General features: G+C 34.3%; 1 protein-coding gene and 1 pseudogene across 2 annotated transcripts; both read left to right on the top strand.

The window, feature by feature from the left end:
- The first annotated feature begins 704 nt into the window (after window positions 1-704).
- Window positions 705-12,842, top strand: LOC141554123 (uncharacterized). 2 transcript variants are annotated; one of them, XM_074285706.1, is made up of 5 exons: window positions 705-808; window positions 1,370-1,448; window positions 8,197-8,323; window positions 9,027-9,122; window positions 10,625-12,842. In XM_074285706.1, the coding sequence occupies exons 2-5, from the start codon at window positions 1,416-1,418 to the stop codon at window positions 11,569-11,571; spliced, it is 1,203 nt and encodes a 400-aa protein (XP_074141807.1). In that variant the 5' UTR covers window positions 705-808; window positions 1,370-1,415; the 3' UTR covers window positions 11,572-12,842. The 2 variants fall into 2 exon arrangements, with proteins under 2 accessions (XP_074141807.1, XP_074141806.1); XM_074285705.1 differs by having other exon boundaries at window positions 740-860.
- Window positions 11,588-12,842, top strand: LOC141553311 (trafficking protein particle complex subunit 6B pseudogene; annotated as a pseudogene).
- Window positions 12,843-21,293: the final 8,451 nt, after the last annotated feature.

The following is a 21,293-nucleotide window of genomic DNA, read 5'->3' as shown; positions in this document are numbered from 1 at the left end:
ATAAATAGGTATGCCTATATTGGATTTACAAATATTTTCACCATGTTGAACATATATTGGATTACTTGCCATCGCAGGCAGAGAGTGAGAGAAAGGAGGGGAAAAATTGCAACACAAGGTTTTGCAAGGGTCAGTGTTGACAAATTATCCTTGCATATGTTTTGGAAATAAAAAGCTTCAATAAAAAAAGTGTTCCTGGATTTGCTTGTTTCACTCAGCATCAGTTCATGTAAATCTAGGTCTTTCTAAAATCAGCTTGTTCATCTTTTTTACCTTCATATCTTACTTAGGCATTCCCCAATTGACCAGAATCCATTCATTTTCCAAACCTTTCCTGTGGTTTTCAAACCAAAAGAAGAGCTGCTTAAAAACATTTTTGCACACTCTCTTCCCACCTTTATGATTTCCTTGGGATATAAACCCACTAGTGGCACTGTTGGTTCAAACGGTCTGCAGTTTCATAGCTATTTGGGCACAGTGACAAATTAAGACTTTGATCTGATTCCTAACTCCCCACAGGTATTGAGGTTATGAAGATCATGCACGAGATCAGTAGAGGAAGTGGACCTCCAATACAGAAAAAGCCGAGAAGAGTGATGCATTCAGCCAAGCAAGGATCACATTCTTCAAAGAGGCGCCGGAGCTTGAAGCATGCGCAAAAGATGTGACAGCATGCAAACTACGTTTCCCAGAAGGCCATGGGAACAGTTCAGTGAGGATGGTCGCCCATACGTCACTTCCTCCCCGCCCACTTCTAGGCTTTCTTGTAGCCGCTTCCCCTTCTCTATCCTTATCGACCTGTGACGGGGTGAGCAGCAGATGAAAAAGGGGCCAAACCTAGCTGGAGGCCGATTTCTCGGGTGCGGCGGGTGGGGAGTACCAGGGTCTGGTTGAGGAACACACAGAATGGGAGGAGTGTCCGCCAGAGGGCGATGGAAGCCTTCCAGGCAGTTACGGTGGCCTGCTCATGGCGCACGCGCAGAGGAAAATACGGGGGGGCGGAGCCAGATTCAAATGTAGTCTCATTCACGCCCTGCCCCATGACCCCTAGGCAACTTCTGACCCGCCTGGCCTCAGTCCTACCTCTCTTGCCAAAAGTCTTAGAAAGTGAACGTCAAGTTTATGGTCTTTAGTCCAGACTTCCCTGCGGCCTCGTTTCCCCACAGCATCCCTCTGGGTCCGCTGCGGGCCAGCATCCCTGCCTCCTTCCACATTAATTGTTATTCGCTCGTCCCTTGTCCTGCCTGAGCTCTGAGGGAGATGTCCCGAAGGCTGTGTCCCCTGCAGAACAGAGGTGACCGCCTCCCTCCGCCCCGGGGTCCCCCTCAGTGACAAGAGGGGCTTCTCATGGGCCTCCTTTCCTCCCCAGGACCTCGGCCTCTCGTGGCCTCCGCTGTGCCCCCGAGGAGGAGGCGATGGCCCCCGGAGTGACCGCCAGACCATGCGAGGTGAGTGACCGCCACTGCTGCTGTCCTGAAACACTCAGTCTGAACATGCTCTAATGCTAGAAACTGTGGCCATCAGAGAGTCATAAATTTAAAGCTAAACGATACTATAGAGATCATCTATTTATTCTCCCAAAATCTTGAATTACCAAATTCAAAATTACGCCACATTAAACGTTCCAAAATCTTTCTCTCCCTCCAGCCCCTCCCCCACCCATTGAGAAGGTAAGCAATGGGATACTCATTATGCATGAAAAGAAAGTGAAAACTATGTTTTCATCTGCCCTGAGTTCATCAGTTCTCTTCATTTTTCTTCCATGAGTCCTGTGGAGTTTCTGTGGATCATTATATTGATCAGAGTAGATAATTTTTTTCTTTGGATACTTCAGGGTTTTTTTTTTTTAATTTAATTTAATACTTTATTTTTTCCATTTACATGTAAACTTTTTTTTTTTTTTAATTTGGAGTTCCAAATTCTCTCCTCTCTCCTTCATTGAGCAGAAAAGCAATTTGACACATTTTTACATGTGCTGTTATACAGAACATTTTTTTATGTTAGTCATGTTGTGGAAAAAAAAACACAAAAAAATAAAGCACAAAAAGTATGCTTCAATCTGCTTTCAAACTCCATTAATTTTGGGATGGCATTTTTTTCATCATGAGTCCTTTGAAATCGTCTTGCATTGTATTGCTGAGCATGGCTAAGTCACTGCTGATCGTTGTTACAATGTTGCTGTTACTATACACAATGTTCTCCTGATTCTGCTCATTTCACTTTGCCTCGGATCTTAAATGTTTTCCCAGGTCTTTCTGAACATACTGCCTCCTCATTTATTTCTGTGCAATAGTATTCCATCATAATCATATACTAAGTCTTATTCAGCCATTCCCTACCAATGGGCATCCATTCAATTTCTAATTCTTTACCACTGGGGGAAAAAAAAGCTGACATGAGTATATTTGTACATTTAGGTCCTTTTCCTTTTTATCTCTTGAGGATACAGACTTAAAAAGATTATTAAAAAGTATGGACAATTTGATAGTCCCTGGGGCATAATTCCAAATTGTTCTTGAAGAGTGATTGAAGTACTTCACAATTTACTAATATTGCATTAATGCCCAGATTTTCCCTGGAAACATTGTTTCCAGGGTTTATCTTCTTTTTCTGTCATATAAAGTATCCAATATATATGAAGTGATATCTCTGAGTTGTTTTGATTTGTACTTCTCTTAATTATTTGTGATCTAGAGCGTTTTTCTTATTGCTATTAAAAGCTTTGATTTCTTCTAAAAGTGTCTGTTCAAATGCTTTGATTATTTTCCAATTGGGGAATGGCTCCTATTTTTATAAATTTGGCTCAGTTCTCAATACACTTTAGAAATGAAGTTTTTAATCAGAAAAACTTGCTGTTCTTATAACCTCCACTATTTCCAGTGCCCAAAGCTGGTGCTGCTGTCCAGGTTCTTTAAGCCAGCCCCCTAGTATGACTGAAAAAAAGGTCTCACTTTTGGTATTCCAGTATTTGATTTGATACATTATTTTAGGAAGGGAATTTTGGAAATATTTGAAAAAGCTCCCTCACACTTTGCATATGTTTTGCACATTTGCATTTGTATTTATAATACTGTGCATTTTTTTCACCTGAAGAATGTTGACTCCTACAGGGTAGAACATATTTAATTTTCCTTTATGTCTCCTGTACCTAGCATAGTATCCTTTCACATGGTAGGCACTTAATGAATACTTGTAGATTACTAAAGAAGAAGCTAAGTCTCTCGAAATGGAAGAGATTGAGCAATAAGTCAGAGCAAAGACCTCATATTAAGAATGCCAAAATTTCCTTACAGGTATATAAACCTTAACTCATATAAACCTGTCCATAATTATGCCTCCAAAACCAAATTATTTATAACCCAGTGCAGTCCTCCTAAGTAACATTCTTCACATAGATGTTTTCTGAGTACTTACTGTCCTCTTCATCCAACTTTTACCTATTCATTTGTTCACCCATTCAAAGTGCTAATCTTGCTGTTTCAAAGGAAGAACAGTAATAGCATTAAATATATCTTGATTTAAGATTTTAAAACATTTTCCTTGAAAAAACTGATAGGTGTTAATATCATTTAATAAATAAGAAAATTGAAGTTTAAAAAGAGAATCATTTGCCAGAATCATTTATTGGGAGCCAGCAATAGAAAAAGTTGACAAGGAGGAGCTTGAGCTTCCGCCATTTCTCACCTACTCCAAGATCAGTGGAGAAAAAAATACTGGTTGAATTGGTATGTCAGTTTTACAGGAAATTCAATATTATCTTTCTGGGAGAATTCTTAATGTCTTTAAATGTTCAGAGAAGAAAGGACAAGAAAAAACTTATATTGAACTCTTAACGTTTTCCTTTGTATCATCTGGTTCTCCTTGGGCTAGTTTCAGTGTAAAATTGTGGGAAGAATCAAACTTTACTCTTGATTTTGTTTTTTAAAACTTTTCAGTCTTTACTTTGAATACAAGCAATTTCAGGGAGAAGCAGCTTTTAAAAAAAAAAGATAAGTGGTATCTGTCAAAAACAAAGACAATGGCAATAAGCATGAAGCCTTCCCAATAAAATCAGGTATGAAGCAAATATAGCCATTATCACCACTATTACTTAATATTGTACTAGAAATGCTTGCTAAAGCAAAAAGACAAGAAAAAGAAATTGAAAGAATAAAAATAAGCAACAGAAACAAAACTATCACCCTATGTAAATGATATATGTACTTCATTTACTCTAGAGAATCAACTAAAAAGATAAGTTGAAAAAGTAAAGAACTTGGGCAGATTTGCAGCATATTAAATAAACCCATATAAATCATCAGCATTTCTATATACCACTAAGAAAAAAAAAAACCCAGCAAGAAGAAATAGAAAGAAAAATTCCTTTTAAAATAACTGTATTTAATATTAAAATTGGGGGGGGGGGGTTACCTGTCAAGACACATCCCAGGGACTATATAAACACAATTACAAAAAAAAAAAAAAAAATTCACATAACTAAAGATCTAAAAATTTGAAAAATATTTTTCAAGGATAAACTAAGCCAATTTAATAAAAATGGCAGCTCTACCTCTATTCAGTGTCATAATGTTCAAGCTATGAAAACAATTAGTTGATAGAAATAGAAAAAATAATATAATTCATCTGAAAGAAAAGAAGGTCAAGATTATCAGGGGAATCAATAAATCAAAAAATGTGAAGAAAGCCAGCCTAGCAGTTCTAGATTTCAAACTATATTACAAAGAGATAATCATTAAAACAATCCAGAAAGGGCTAAGAAATAGAGTAGTGGAGCAAATTAATAATTTTTATTACATGAAATTAAAAAGCTTTTGCACAAACAAAACTAATACTGCCAAAAGTAGAAAGGAAATGGGGGAAGAAATTTTTTACAACAGGTTTCTCTGGTAAAGATTTTGTTTCTCAAGTTAAGGGAAGGGAGCTAAATTTATAAAAGTAAGAACTATTTCCCAGTTAATAAATAGTTAAAAATAGGAACAGACAATTTTCAGAACAACAACAAAAAAAAAAGCTATCAATATTCATGTGGGGAAAAATGCCCTAAATCAGTAATGGATAGAGAAATGCAAATTAAAATAGCTCTGAGGTACCACTTGGCAATTATCAGATTTATTAATATGACAGAAATCTGAAGAGGATTTGGGGGAAAAAAGGGGGGGCACTAATGCATTATTGGTAGAATTGTGAACTGGTCCAACCATTTTGGAGAACAATATACCCCCTAAGATATAACATGTTCATATACTTTGACACAGCAATATCATTGCTAGGTCTGTATCCCAAAGAGATCAAGGACTAATTTGTATAGAAATATTTATAGCAGTTCTTTTTTTAAATCCTAAGTAAGTAGGTTTAAGAATAAAGCAAAGAAACAATAATTGTTTAAAAGACAATATGATAATGACAAAAATACATATCACCTTTTCTGGGTAATAGTTAAAATAATCTTCAGAAGAAAAATTATATCCCTGAAAACGTAAATTAATTAAAAAAGAATAGATGAATAAGTTAAGCCATTAAAGGATTCTGGGCACTTGAATATTGGGTTATGTATAATGTGAAATGTGGAAGATCAATATTTCCTTCAAAGAATCTAATCAATACATAAATACTTCTAAAATAACAGAAGTTATTTTGTGTGAACTTAAGATTAAGGGAACTTTCTGTCCTTTAAGGATAGAAGAAAGGAAGGACAGAAGGAAGAAAACAAGCATTTATTAAGTGTCCACTTACTGTGATAAGCACAAATACTTTCATTTGATCCTCACAACAACCTGGAAGGTATGTGCTACTATTATTATTATCTCCATTTTACAGTTGAGAAAACTGAGGAAGAAAGATGTCAAGTGATCATTTATCCAGGGCCATACAATTTATAAGTGTATAAGTGTAGATTTGAACTCAGAATTTCCTGTCTCTCAGCCCAGTATTTTTTTAGTATTTATTATGTGCCAGGCACTATCAAATTCCTATAAGGATGATATTAACTAAGTGGCTTAAGGGATTGGTAGTTCTCTTAAGAGATAGCTGGATTATTGCTATCCCTAAGAAAATCTACTACTTTATACTTTATACATCCATGGGAAATTACTCAGTCTACTGGCCAACAAATTAATGCTATTTGAAGTACCAAATACAATTGGACTAATTAATCCCAGACTATTTGCCTTTTTCCCCTTAACATAAGAATGTTTAGATTTTTATTTGCATTGTTTTATGATTATCTTGTTTTAAAATATGTTTTATTTAATTCATTAAATACTTCTCAAGTACATGTGAGAAAAAAATGTTAATATCCATTTTAAAAATTTTGGATTACAAATTCCCTATCTCCCTTTTCTTACTCCTCCCTTGAAAAGGCAAGAAATTTGATATCACTTATATTTGTGAAATCATGCAAAACTTACATCAATAGATATAAACAAAACTTTTGGCATGATACAATACCTATTTCTGTTAAAAATAGAAAGCATAGGAATAAATTAAAGCATTCTGAAGTTCCACCTCACACTTATCAGATTGACAGAATTGACAAAAAAAGTAAAATGATAGATGCTAGAGAGGGAGCTGTGACCTGAACCAGCATTCTTGAAAATAATTTGGAACTATGCTAGAAAAATTGCTAAAGGATGCATAGTCTCTGCCCTAGCAATATCTCTACTGTTCCAAAGGCATCAAAGGATCCATATGTATAAAATCATTTGTAGCAGCTCTTTTTGTAGAATAACTGAAAATATTAGTGTACATGAAACTGCAAATTAAGAAATCATGAAAATAATGTTTTCAAAGAATCCAGGGAAGGCTTGTTTGAATCAGTGAGTAAAATGAGCAGCCCAGGGGAAAAATTTGTTCCATGACAAATTATAAAGACAAATCACTTTGAAAGCTTTAGAAATCTGATCAAAACAGTGACCAACTTTTTCAAGAGGACTTAAGATGAAACATGTTAACCAACTTCTGGCAATTGTGAGGTACAGATTGAATTGCCCTTATTTTGGAGACAGTCAGTACAAGAATTTACTTTGCTTGCCTCTGAATATTTGCTGTAAAGATTTTACTTATCTTTTTGTTTCCAAATAGGATGTAGGAAGTGGGAATGCTAGAAGATAAGATTTTTGTAAATGATGGTCCTCCTTCCTAGGATGGAGGAAGAAGGATGAGGTGAATCCCTTCTGGTGTGGGTAGTCCTCTCTTCGGGTATCCTGCTATGTTGCTTTTTTATCTAATCTTTCATAGGGATTTAAGACTCAGGTGCTTGATTTAAATCTGCTTTTTTGGGAAAGTGCTGTGTTAAAATGAATTAAACCAAAGAATAAGAGGCAGCAAAACATAAAGAAAAAAATATCAGACATTGTGTCAGTAGGCTTGTATTTGAAATTCAGCTTTAATTCTTAATAGCTGATTAATTTGAAGCATAAGTAATCATAGTAATAAAAATGTTTTAAAATAACATTAATAGAGTATGAATAAAAAATGAAATAGATTGTTGTAAAAAAAAAAATGTAGAGAATGTCAGAGTCCCAAAAGGACTAATTCTGATGATAAATGATACAAAAAGATTTTTAAAAACAAGCAAAAGCTCAGAGTAACGAGGACCATGTTTAGGCATGGATGGGATGATGGTGATACAAAGAGATACCTGCAAGAAAGTTAAACAAGTAAAATCGTCCTTGGCTTTAATTTTCTTTTTGAAGAATGATTATCCTTAAACTGAAATGAGAGCAATTGGATACCAAAAGTAAAAGAAGGAAAAGGTTTTGACTTTTCCAAAAGTAAAAACAGACAAGAATCCAGGATCCGGAGAAGATCCACAGTGATAGAAGTGTAAAATGTATGTGTTTAGAAAATTAATTTATCCCTTAAAGATCTTGGAGAATGGAAGAGATGCCACAGAACTAGAAAAGGGGCATGTGCCAGGTTTCAAAAAAGAGTATGAATTCTGTAAAGTCTAGACCAGTGACTTCGAATTTTGGCAGATTCCTAGACTACATTGCTAAATGAGTAGCTAGGGAGCAATTTTAAAAAGGCTGTTTTATTTTTTTCTATAATGCTTTTGGTTATTTCACCAGTCATTTCTGAAAAAAGACTCTATTGATTACAAATATTTAAATGAAGATTTTTCTACTAGATGGAACTTACATTAGAATTTTAAAACAGAGGTATACCTGAGTAAATACAAATATTTTGGTGTTTTAGGAATCAGTGACATTCAAAGATGTGGCTGTGGAATTCACCTGGGAGGAGTGGGTTCATTTGAACCCATCTCAGAAAAACTTGTACAGGGATGTGATGCTGGAGAACTACAGGAACTTGGTATCTTTGGGTAAGAACAGCTGTCCCTTTTCAGTCTTGACATACATTGTGGAGACTTTCAAAATTTTAACAGTTTATTCTGATATACAAAAAGAAGATATATTCTTTATCCTTTTGTTGCCAAGAGACAGCATTTGAGCTGGCTCTTTCCAGGAAAAAGGCCTTTGCTTATTATCCTTGAAAATGTATCTTCTCCTCTCTGTTGCTCCAAATCCATAATTTTCTGTTTAACCCCAGTCTAAGTATCATCTAAGCAGTGAATGAGTGAGTCAAATGAACTATTTTTTCCCAATTCCCATTCTATAACCCATTTCTTCATAAGATAGAATATCCTTCAATGGTCTTTTGTAACTGTTTTTCAGTTCTTCTTATCATAATTATTTTTTCTCCAAAGAGAATTTTATTTTAATAGTTTTTAAATTTTTTTAGTGTTTTATGGATGCTTTAAAAAAATTTTCCCCTTCCCTTATCTTCTACCACACCTAAAACAAACAAATAAAAACTCTACCTTTCCTTCAAACAACTTGTTTAGCCCTCCTTGGTTGGGGAAAAAAAAAAAAGAAGATAAAATTTATTAATATATCCACCATCTTTGATCTATTTTGTGTTCCTATTCCCCTACCTTTCTACTAAGAGTTGGAAAGAGTATTGCGTCTATATGTTCTATGATAAAATTCAGAAATAACTGTCTCTAGCACTTTTTCAACTAACAGGATTTGCAGTTTCTAAACCAGATGTGATCCACCAGTTGGAAAGAAAGGAAGCATCTTGGATACAAAAGGCAGATATTCCAAGAAGCAGCTGTCCAGGTGACTACATAAAAATCAAACAGATCGGTCATTGCAAAATATATCTCTGTTGGTCGTTTTAATTCAGAGCTTTTATAAAATGTTGAACATGGTCTTATAAAAGCTTCTCCAGCTTAGGAGAGAAGCTGAGACTTTAAGACTTCATTTTTTAACTCAAATTACTTTTTTATGTATCTCTTTACTCACATATATCTCCAATCTCAAAGAAAGATATTGCCTCAATGTATAGAATAGGTATTTTTCTTGGTTCCCTGAAAATTGTCTTAAACAGGTATTTGGTTACTTCACTTTTATCAATTCAGTCTCCCTTTTAAAATAAACATATTACTCAAGATATTAACAATATGGATTTTTTTATTTCTGAGTCCTCTTCTGATATTTTCTTCTGTCTTGTTTTAATGATTATGTTGCTTCATTCCGCTCTCTTTTTAAAATAGTAAGTCATAACTTGATTCTTGTTTCCTCAGCTTATCATTCGTATGTCATGCTGTTACTATTTATGCTTTGAAATTATGTTCATAAAGATACATTAATATGCTCATATGACAGGTCTTATTTAACCATATCTCTAACTTTTTCAGTATTTTGCTGTTTCAGAAAAGGTTGTTATGTATATTTTTTTAAGAAAAATCTTTGTTTGCCTTCAATAACATTTTGAGGATGTAGACTGAATAATAGAATTACTGGGTCAAATCATGTGAACAGTTTTGGAGATCTAACTTAAATTGCTTTGCTGTTCTTCAGAAAAAAAAAAAAATAGCAGCAGCAGTTTACCAAGTACCTTATTTCCATATAACTCCTAAAATGTGTTATCATTTTTAAAGTATCTTTGGTAATTTTATAGCTTACAGCTCTAAATTGTTTCCATTTTTACTTCTTTAATTGCCAGGGTTTAAGTAATGTTTTTGGTAATTATTAATTATTTCTCTTGTGAAAAATACCTGTATGTCTTGATCATTTACTTTTTTGGTATTGAATCTTACAAAAATTTGATTGAATCCTTATAAAGTAGATTTGTTAGAATTTTAGGGGAAACTTATGGCATCAATTGTCTGATATTATTTCTTGTTCTCTTTTTTTTCCCCTCTGTTTACTTCATGTCTCTTTCTATAGCTCATCCTCTCTCTAAACTCATCAATTTTTTTTCAAAAGTTTTTTCCCTTTCTATTTTTACTTGGATATGTAAAAAAGTACATTTGCAAGTTTTCAAGTCATGTACTTTTTATGAATAGTCTTTCATTTCTGTATTCCATTCAGCCATTTAGAATAGACTCAAGACTCAATTCATCTTCCAGGTAATTTCATCCTCTCAGTTCATTTACATATGTTAACTTTGAGTCATCATATTTTCGCATAAGATAAACTGATCTTTAATGAAAGATCAGTGAGAGTAGCTTTCTCAAGTGACAAACAAAAGAATAGTTCTAAAACCTCTGAGCCACTAGGAATCTTGGGAAAAGGGAAGAAAAGGCAGTTAATCAGATCTCTTTTCTTCCTTTCAGAGAGCAAAGAATTTAATGGCAAGAAACCTTATGTATGTAGTGAATGTGGAAAAGCCTTCAGAAGGAGGGCACATCTTACTGTGCATCAGAGAATTCATACTGGAGACATTCTTTATGAATGTAAGGAATGTGGGAAGGCTTTTCACTACAACTCAGCACTTATTCTACATCAAAGAATTCATACTGGAGAGAAACCTTATGAATGTACTGAATGTGATAAGGCTTTCAGGAGTAAGACACAACTTACTGTGCATCAGAGAATTCACACTGGAGAGATTCTTTATGAATGTAAGGAATGTGGAAAGACTTTTCACTACAATTCAGAACTTATTCGACATCAAAGAATTCATACAGGAGAGAAACCTTATGAATGTACTGTATGTGGGAAGGCCTTTAGGAGGAAGCCACATCTTACAGTGCATCAGAGAATTCATACTGGGGAGAAACCTTATGAATGTACTGAATGTGGAAAGGCCTTCAAGAGGAAGGCACAACTTACTGTTCATCAGAAGATTCATACTGGAGACATTCTTTTTGAATGTAAGGAGTGTGGAAAGGCTTTCCATTACAACTCAGCACTTATTCTACATCAGAGAATTCATACTGGGGAAAAACCTTATGAATGTAATGTTTGTGGAAAGGCCTTCAGGATGAAGGCACGTCTTACTGTGCATCAGAGAATTCATACTGGAGAGATACTTTATGAATGTAAGGAATGTGGGAAGACTTTCCACTACAACTCAGAACTTATTCCACATCTAAGAATTCATACAGGAGAGAAACCTTATGAATGTGTTGTATGTGGGAAGGCCTTCCGCCGGACTGTAGATCTTACTCAACATCAAAGCATTCATACTGGAGAAAGACCTTTTGAATGTAATGAATGTGGGAAGACTTTCACACTGAAGAAATATCTTGTTCAGCATCAACGAATTCATTCTGGATAGAAAGTTTTTAAGTGTAATGTATGTGAGAAGTCTTTTAGACCAAGAACACTACTTTATGTTCATCAGAATTCATCCTGGAGAGACTCTTCATAAATGTAAAGAGTGTGAGAAAGCCTTCCATCATGATTCAGATCTTATTAGATACAAAAGAATTCATTCTGGAAAGAAACCTTATGAATTTAGTGAATTTGGGAAGGTCTTTAGGAGGAAGGGACTTTTTACCTGTATTAGAGAATTCTTACTGAAGAGAAACATATATGAATTGGAATATTTATTCTGGAGATAAGTATTATGAATGTGAGAAGATTTTTAGACTAAGAGCCATCAAGGAATTCGGGTGCTTTCTTCTGTGTCTCTGATAGTATACCTGTGGCTGGGCTCCCAGGCTGGTATGCTTTGAAAGTCACCACTAGAATGAGACTTTGGCATAATGTGGCCTGGCAGCAGCCCTGGAGCAACAATATCCACTATGGCAGCAGCCTTGCTTGAGTCTTGGCGACTGCCCAGGGAAAAAAAAAAAAAGCATACAAAGAGGTTTTTTTGCTTCTCTACAATAACATGGTAACCAGCAAGTATAAATTTACAGGACAGGGGCAATTGGAAAATGGAAGATGCATTACTAAGCTGAAGAACATGGCTTTTAGGGTGGGACAATACTTAATAGATTTTCAAAGGACACTGCCAAGACTCAAGAATAAATTAGATATTACAAAGTTCATTTGCAGGGTTCTGGGGACCAATGTTTTCATTAACAATAAGATCAAATTATCAGGTTATCTATATGCTTCAAGACAACAGATTTTTGACTTCTGACTCAGATGTCTTCAGGAAAATGGTATTTATCTCATAGACCTAAGTATTTACATTTACTTAATCAGAGATTTTTTATCAAATATGGGGATAAAAAAGTATTTAGACAGCTGAAGTGTCAGCAGTGCCACCATGTAAATTTCAAGTGATGACACAGAAGCATGCACTCAAATGCTTTTACAATGTAAGGAGATTAAATTATTGATGTATCAAGATTTTTGGGTAGTAACTTTTGACTGACTGAAGTTGTCATAAGCTTCTATGATACATTAATTCATGTAAGCTTTTTAAATTTATTTCATGTTTTAATACCTACTTTCAAGTAAGAGTATTATATTATAGTATATGTATCATCTGATGGAATGGGAGAATATCAAAGAAAATTTTACTGAGACATCATATATTGTAGCTTTATTACAGTATGCCAAATGCAACTTTATTTCATTAAAAAAATTGTTAAATAAGCACAGAAACCAAGTAACAATTTTTCTTCAAGCTTCTACTTTCATTAGTTCCTACTATTTATTTGGCATTAAAAAGGAGGGTAAAATTAAAGTCTTAGTCAATTTATGGGGAAGAAAAAAGTTACATCATTTATATCTGATTTTTTCAGATTCAGGTTCAGACAAAGTGAATTTTTTAGAAGTTGGAGTATGTGTTAAAATTAACTTAAATGGTATTATAAATGACACTGGAATAATGTTTGTTCTTAGTAAAAAGAAAGTTTCCTATTTTTATGAAGGGACTCTGCATTTAAATCTGGTCATAGGATTGCAAAAAATTGTAGAAGATTTCTGAGATTAGTAAGGGTGAAAAGAAGGGAACTGGAAGAACCTGGAGAAAGAAAATAAGTTGAAGGAAAGGGTAATATATTACAAAAATGGTTAAAGAACTATATTTCTATAAATACTTGAGACTAAACAGGATGACTTTTCATATACAAAAGGTTACTTGTCCAAGTCAATTTCACTACATTCAGCTAATGAATAATTAAGAATGTCCATTTTTGAACTATACCAGTTAACAGGAACTTTCAGTTCCAACATTTTTAAACATGTTACATATGTTTAAATGTGTCCTTTGCATTGTGTCTCCATGGATTTTAGTATGCACCAAATATTGTTTGATTTCTTTTTGTTTTTTTAAAGTAAAAAGCAAAGAATTCACCTTGGACTATAGTGGGAAGACCTTCCTATGGATTATAAATCTTTTTCAATATCAGATCATTCATAGTGAAGAAAGACCTTATGAATATACTAAATATGGGAAGATCTTCAGATGGAGGACATGGTTTCCTAAGAAACAGCATTCATTCTGTGGAGAAAACTGATGAATATAATCATAATCAGGTACTACAATGTGTTCAGCCATGCCCCGATTGATCAATAGCTGCTATAAATAGTTTTAAATATGTCAGTCCTTTTCCTTTTAAAAAACAAAAATCTCTTTAAGTTAAAGTGGTTTTTCTAATCAGAGAGTATGCATGATTTTATAACCCTTTGGACATAGTTCCAAACAGCTCTCTAGAATGGTTGGATCAGTTCACAGCTCCACCATTAGTGCATCCCAGTTTTCTCACATACCTTCCAACATTTATCATTTTTCTTTTCCTGTCATATTACCCAATCTGATAGGTGTAAGGTAGTGAATGTGATCTTCTCTATCTCTTGTTTTGTCTTAAATTCTTCCATTATCCCAGACAGTCTTTTCTAGTTCTAAATAAAGCTTATTTCTTTATTCCACAAAGTGGATAATGGCCAAAAATTGTTTTTCAGAGCTAAAATAACAATAACAAAATTCACTTAGAAGAACAAAAGATCAAGAATATCAAAGGAATCACTGAATAGAAATATGAAAGAAGTTAATCCAGTAGCATCCAATCTCTGTATTATAAAGCAATTATCTAAGATGGATGGATGGATGGATGGATGGATGGATGGATGGATGGATAAATAAATAAGCAACAAATCCAAAACACCTGGTATTGGCTAAGAATCAAAATGGAAGATCAGTGGAATAGATTAGGTATACAATATGCTTTACTAAATTATCTTAGTGATCTAGTGTTTCATAAATGCAAATTTCTAAACATTTGAGACAAGAACCATTTGACTAGAAAGCAGTTTGGCAGGAACTAAAACATAGGCCAACAGCTCACAGCTTCACTATGGTGAAGTCAAAAAGGGTATATGATTTAGATTCCAACAATGCCTTCATACAAGGCCAAAAAGCAATGATTATTTGCCTCTCCTATCCATTTACTTTTACATCTCTCCCACCCACCCTAGGTCCAAGAGTCAACATCAGTTCAAAATCTTGAGGTTCTCTGATTGATAATAATAGTGGCAAGAAGGGCAGGCCATTTCTATTCATAGATTCTTTTGATATTCTTGATCTTTTGTTCTTCCAAATGAATTTTCTTACTGTTTTTTCCTAGCTCTGAAAAATACTTTTTGGTAGTTTGGTAATCCTTTGGCAGTTTGATTGGTATGTCACTGAACAAGTAGACTAATTTAGGCAGAATTAGTTCAACCTATCTGTGAGTAATTGATATTTTTCCAATTGTTTAGATCTGATTTGTTTTGTGTAAGAAGTGTTTTGTAATTGTGTTCATATAGTTCTTAGGTTTATCTTGGCATATAGATCCCCAAATATTTTATTTTGTCTACAGTTATTCTAAATGGAACTGCTATTTCTATCTCTTGCTGCTGGACTTTGTTAACAATATATAGAAATGCTAATGATTTGTGTATATTTATTTTATATCCTGCAACTTTTCTGAAGTTGTTAATTTTTTCACTTAGTTTTTTAATTGATTCTCATTTAATTGATTGATTTCTCTAAGTGTAGCATCTTATCATCTGCAAGGTAATAGTTTTGTTTTTCATTATATGTTCTAATTTCTTCAATTTTTTTTATCTTATTGCTATATTTTGCATTTCTAGCATAAGACTAAATAATAGGCACCCCAATCTTACTGAGAAGGCTTCTAGATTATCCCTATTATAGATAACATTTGCTGATGGTTTTAAATAGCTATCCCTTATCAATATCCCTTATTACTTTAAGGAAAGCTCTTTTTATTCCTAGGCTTTCTAGTATTTTTAATAGGAATGAATTTAATATTCATTTTGTCAAATGGTTTTGTTATATCTGTTGAGATAACCATATGATTTTTTCTTATTGATGTGCCTGATGTTGAAGCATCTCCACATTCCTGGTATTATTCCCATCTGGTGTGATTTTTGTGATATATTGCTTTAATCTTCTTGCTAGCATTTTATTTAAAATCTTTCCATCAATATTCACTAGAAAAATTGGTATATGGTTTTCTTTTTCTGTTTTGCCTTTTCCTGGATTGCATATCAGCACCATGTTGTGTCATTAAAGGAAATTAGTATGATTTCTTTGCCTATTTTTCCAAATAGTTTATATAGTATTTTTTCTCTTCTCTTTTTTTGCAAGGCAATTGAGTTTAAAGTGACTCTCCCAGGGTTACAAAGCTAGTGAGTGTTAAGTATCTAAGGCTAGATTTGAACTCAGGGTCCTCCTTACAACAGGGTCAGTGCTTTCTCCACTGTGTCATCTAGCTGCCCCTAGTTTACATAGTATTAGAATTAATTGTTCTTTAAATGGTTAATAGAATTCATTTGTGAACCCATTTGGTCCTGGGAGTTTTATTAAGGAGTTCATTGATAGCTTGTTCAATTTCTTTTTCTAAAATAGGGTTATTTAAGTTATTTAAGCTATGGGTCACAGCTCCATATGTGGGTCTCATAACTATATGTGGTGGGTCATGAAATTATGATTTATTATTAGTAAATGTTTGGTTTGTATACCTACTTTATATTCCTGCATACCCAATGTATGTAAAAATTTCTCAGGCATAAAGGGGTCATGAGTGGGAAAAGTTTAAGAAGTCCTGATATAAGTATTCTATTAGTTCTTTTGTTAATCTGAGCAATTTATATTTTTGTAAATGTTTATGTTTTACTTAAGTCATCAAATTTCTTGCATATAATTGAGCAAATAACTCCTAATAATTGTATTAATATCTTCATTTGTGGTAAATTTAACTTTATCATTTCTGATACTACTAATTTGGTTTTCTTTTATCTTTTTTATAAACAAATTAACCAATGGTATATCTATTTTATTGGGGTTTTATTTTTTCATAAAACCAGCTCCTACTTTATTAAATAAATAGTGTTCTTACTTTCAACTTTATTAATCTCTTCTGTGAGTTTCAACATTTCCAATTTGGTGTTTATTTAGGGATTTTTAATTTATCTTTTTTTAGTTTAAGATGCATGCATTGATCTACTTTTTCTCTTATTTTATTGATTTAAGCATTTAAAGACATAAAATTTCCTCTATGTATTGTTTTAGCTGCATCCCATAAATTTTGGTGTGTTATTTCTTTCTTTTCATTCTCTTTAATGAAATTTTTTTTATGATTTTTGCACTTTTTTTAGAATTAGATTATTTAGTTTTCAATTAATTTTTAATCTATCTTTCCACATGTTTTTATTTAATGTAATTTTATTGCATTTTCTGCATTTCTGCTTTTCTACCTTTGGTTGTAATATAGAGACAGTTTTTTTATAAGTGCCATAAGACACTGAAAAAAGATGCGTTTTTTTCCATTTTTATTCTATTTTTTCCAAGTTCTATCATATCTAACATTTCTAAAATTGTGTACATCTCCTTAATTTTTGCTCTATTTAAAATTTATTTCTTTAACTCTTGTAGGAATTTTTGCATTTGTGTCCAATCTGCATTTTTCCCTCACTGAGGCTTGTTTTGTCAGTGTTCTCACATTGTTGTTTTCTTTTGTGTCTTGAACTTCCTTCTCTTTATGGAAGTATTTTATGGTTAGATTCTCATTGTTATTTGCTCCTTTTCTCAACCTATTTCTTCACTTTGGGCTTTTTATTAAAGTTGGGCTCTGCACACCTTTGAAGGAACAATTGTCCTGAGCTTTATGTCCTTTATGTCCTGATGCTTTCCTAACTAAGTCTTGTAGCCTGGAGGTTTTCTTTGCTTCCAAGATTGCTGTGATATAGGGAGAAGTCTGATCATTGCCCTTATGTTCTGTGCTTCAATCCTTATACAGCTAAGGTCCCCTTTCCCTCATGACTGCAATTACACCTTTCAACCCTGGAATTATAACTTGAACTGGGTAATGAACAAAGTATTTTCCAAATGGCATGTGATCCTCTGTTCACATTAACATAGAGGTCCCTTTCTGCCAAGTGTTCAGTCCCCTTACTGTTCCTGTGCTATTTTTTATACTATATCAGATGTTCTTGATATCATACCACTGCTATCACCATCATTGATGGCCTGTGCTGCTTATACCTGGCAATGTATAAGCATCCTTAACCCTATTGTCTGCAGACCCATCTTTCTATTCCTCAGCTGCCCTAGAAAAAGGTCTCATTGTGACTTTTTGATGGCTTTTCCACTCAGAATTTGACTTGGCATTTTCTTCTGGGATCATTTTGTGGGAGAGGTTTTGGAGTAAGCTTGACAATTGTCTTAACTCTGCCATCTTAGAATACTGCCTTCAGTTTTTACTTAAGATCCCAAAATGGACAATAATCAGGACAGGTACTCAAACTGTCCAGAAGAGAGGCTCATGAGAAGATTTTGGCTGAGGCCAAAAACCATTTACTATGATCACATTTCTGAAAAATAAACTGGGTCAAGCATTGTACTGTTCTGTGAAGTTCAATAAACCCTTCATCTGAACATGACTAGAAATCCTGCATTTTGTCACAGTTGTTAGGGAAATAGTATCAATTGAGATATCTAAATCAGAGATCAGTTCCATACAGATTTTTGTTCTGGGCTGTAGCATGTTGAGAAATCTGCTCTAGTCCTGCAAACAGTAATAGACTACAGCACCTTCAGTCTCCATGCTCCTGGTGGTGAATGTGATGTCTCTCCTGTAGTCACTGCCACTGAACAAGGAGGGAAGCCCATTACATAGATTAATTGATTAATAATTGATCAGGAATTTGGGGACCTGCCTTGGCTTTTGTTGGTATCAATCAATTTCATAATTAACATCTGAACTGGTCTAACAGTTGATGATGACTCTCTCCTGGAGACAGGGAAACAGCTGCTAATTGAGTCACAGTATTCCACTTGCATCCACATTTTGAAGAAAATGGTCAGTCCCATAACAATTACTTATTAAGTGCTTTCTATATCCCAGGCACTTGTGCTGATCACATGGAATAAAAAGAAAAAGGAAAAAGAGTCCATGGCCTCAAAGAACACATCAAGGGAGGTAGGGAGGAGGGAATGTATGCAAGGTAAGGGGGCTATCTCCAAGAAAAAGCAATAGCAGTAAGGGGATAAGAAATGCCTCTTGCATTAGGCATTTACTCATCAGAAACCAAGGAAAAGCCAAGGATGCTATTAAACCTAAAGGTAGGAGCAATACACTTTAGGCATGAAGGTTAAGCAGTACAAAGGCCAGGAAATGAAGGATGGAATGTCCTATATAAGGATCAACAAACAGGTCTGTTTGTCAAGAGAGCTAAGTGCCAAAGAAGTTCATCTTGATCTCATTGGTAATAAGAATCCTATGGAACTTATTGAATCAGAAAGTAATAAATCAGACCTGTGCATACATGTATGCATATATACAAACAGAGCTTTTCTGAGATCTCTGGATAAGGGAGAGGTTTTTTAGTATTTGAGTCTCAAGTCTCACTCACCTATTAAAACAGATCAAGTTCCAGATGGTTTCAACCTATCAAACAGGCTCCAAATATTAGGCAGAAGCTGGGGGCCCCTAAAATTGGAGTTTTGGGTCACAGATTATAAACTTGGAAATGAGAAAGTTCCTAAAACCACAATCCAGAGCTAGAAGATGTTTTAGAAGCCATCTTGTCTACCCTCATTTTACAGTTGGGAAAACTGAGACATATTAGGTTTAAGTAACTTGACTAAGGTTATAATAGAAGAAAACTTCTGAGAGGAGTTCAGTTCTTCTAACTTCATGTTCAATATTCATTGAATGTATTTTTAGTTACTGGGGAAAATATGTGGGTTCAGCAGTCAGATCACCAGTCAAGTAGCAGGAGAAAAGAGGGACAAATCTGAGGAACAAGTGGAGATGTGGTTTTGGAAAAAGGTATCATGATACATTGTACTAAGTTTTGCATTGCCTTCAACTAAGTAGATAATTTTTATGTGTTAACTCTATACCAGGGGTTCTCAAACTACAGCCCAACAGCCAGATGCAGCCTGCTGAGGACGTTTATGCGGCCCAGCAGGTTATGGCAAATGGGCTGAGGGGTGGAGACAAAGTGTGAGTTTTTGTTTTTACTATAGTCTGGCCCTCCAACAGTCTAAGGGTGAACTGGCTCCCTATTTTAAAAGTTTGAGGACCACTGCATATAACCCAATAAAGCAGTCTTTACCTTCAAGGGGCTTACATTGCAATACTAAAAGACATCACATAGAGAAACCAGAAAGGTAGAGGTACATAATGTGAAGATGACTAGGTGATGTGAAGGTCTACTTCCAAGAAAGATGAAGCAAGTCACCTAGAACCCTAGATCCCAAGGGCAGAATGCAAGGTTTTATTTTAATTTTTTAAGCTTTATATTTTCAAAACAATGCATAATTTTCAACATTCACCCTTGCAAAATCATGTGTTCCAAATATTTTCTCACTCCCACCCCCTCCTGTACACAGCAAATAATCCATTGCTAAACATGTGTAATTCATTTTTACATATTAACACAACTATCATTCTGCACAAGAAAATCAGATCAAAAAGAAAAAATTGAGAAAGAAAATGCAAACAAACAACAACCAAAAAAAGTGAAAATACTATACTGTGATCCACACAGTCCTCACAGTTTTCTCTCTGGGTGCAGATACCTCTATTACTATTGGACCTGACCTGAATCACCTTGCTGTTGAAAAGGAACCATGTCCATCAGAATTGATCATTTCATAATCTTGTTGTTGCTGTATACAGTGTTCTCTTGGTTCTACTCACTTCACTTAGCATCAGTTCACATAAATCTCTCCAGGCCTCTCTGAAATCATCCTGCTGATCATTTCTTATAGAATTATATTCCATAACATTCACCTTCCATAACATATTCAGCTATTCTTCAGCTGATAGGCATCTACTAGTTTCCAATTCCTGCCATGACAAAAAAGGGTTTCTATAAACATTTTGAGTGCAAGGTTTTATGGGAAAGAGAATAAGATTGATGGCCAGAATGCAGGCAGCAACGTCTGGATATGTCCAGAAAATGCAAATATATTAGTCCCTTCTTTACAGGTGAGTAAACCATCACTCTCTCCAATTACTCATTGCTCCAAGTTCTAGTTTTCCAGTAACTTTTAAAATAATTATCTTGTCTGATAGGTGCGTATGTTATCTCTTCCCAGTAACCTCCATCGAATAAACTCCTTGAGGAAAAGACTTAAATTTGTCTTTTTATCCCCAGTACATATATAAGAAATGTTTACTTAAGTTATTATGTTTGTATTAATGATCACTACTCAGTTTAGCCCAGAATGAAGGCCAAAAAAAAAGGATACCAGGAAAGGATTTTCCTTTTTGATATTCCTTATCAATGCCCCAACAGTGATCTGAGGAAATTATAAAATAGTAGTTTGAAGGTCTTTTGCCTTTTTTCCATAATCTAGTAAGATATTAACTGTACATCAGGTAATAATTGTCCTCTTAATTATCATTGCCTTATAACTCAGAGAGGACCCACTCCCCATCCCATTCCCATCCAGCATTCTCTATTAACTCTTCACAGAGATGTTTCATCCTCAGTTGCAATTATCAGTACAACTGAACATAAGTTCATTTCCTCCCATAGTCCACTTTCTTTTCTCCAACCCTTTCTGATCCATCTCAAGTT

This window comes from Sminthopsis crassicaudata, chromosome 2 (genome assembly GCF_048593235.1).
Source record: "Sminthopsis crassicaudata isolate SCR6 chromosome 2, ASM4859323v1, whole genome shotgun sequence".
NCBI lineage: Eukaryota > Metazoa > Chordata > Mammalia > Dasyuromorphia > Dasyuridae > Sminthopsis > Sminthopsis crassicaudata.
Note: the sequence above shows the minus strand (reverse complement) of the source record. Positions and strands in the feature narration are given on the sequence as shown.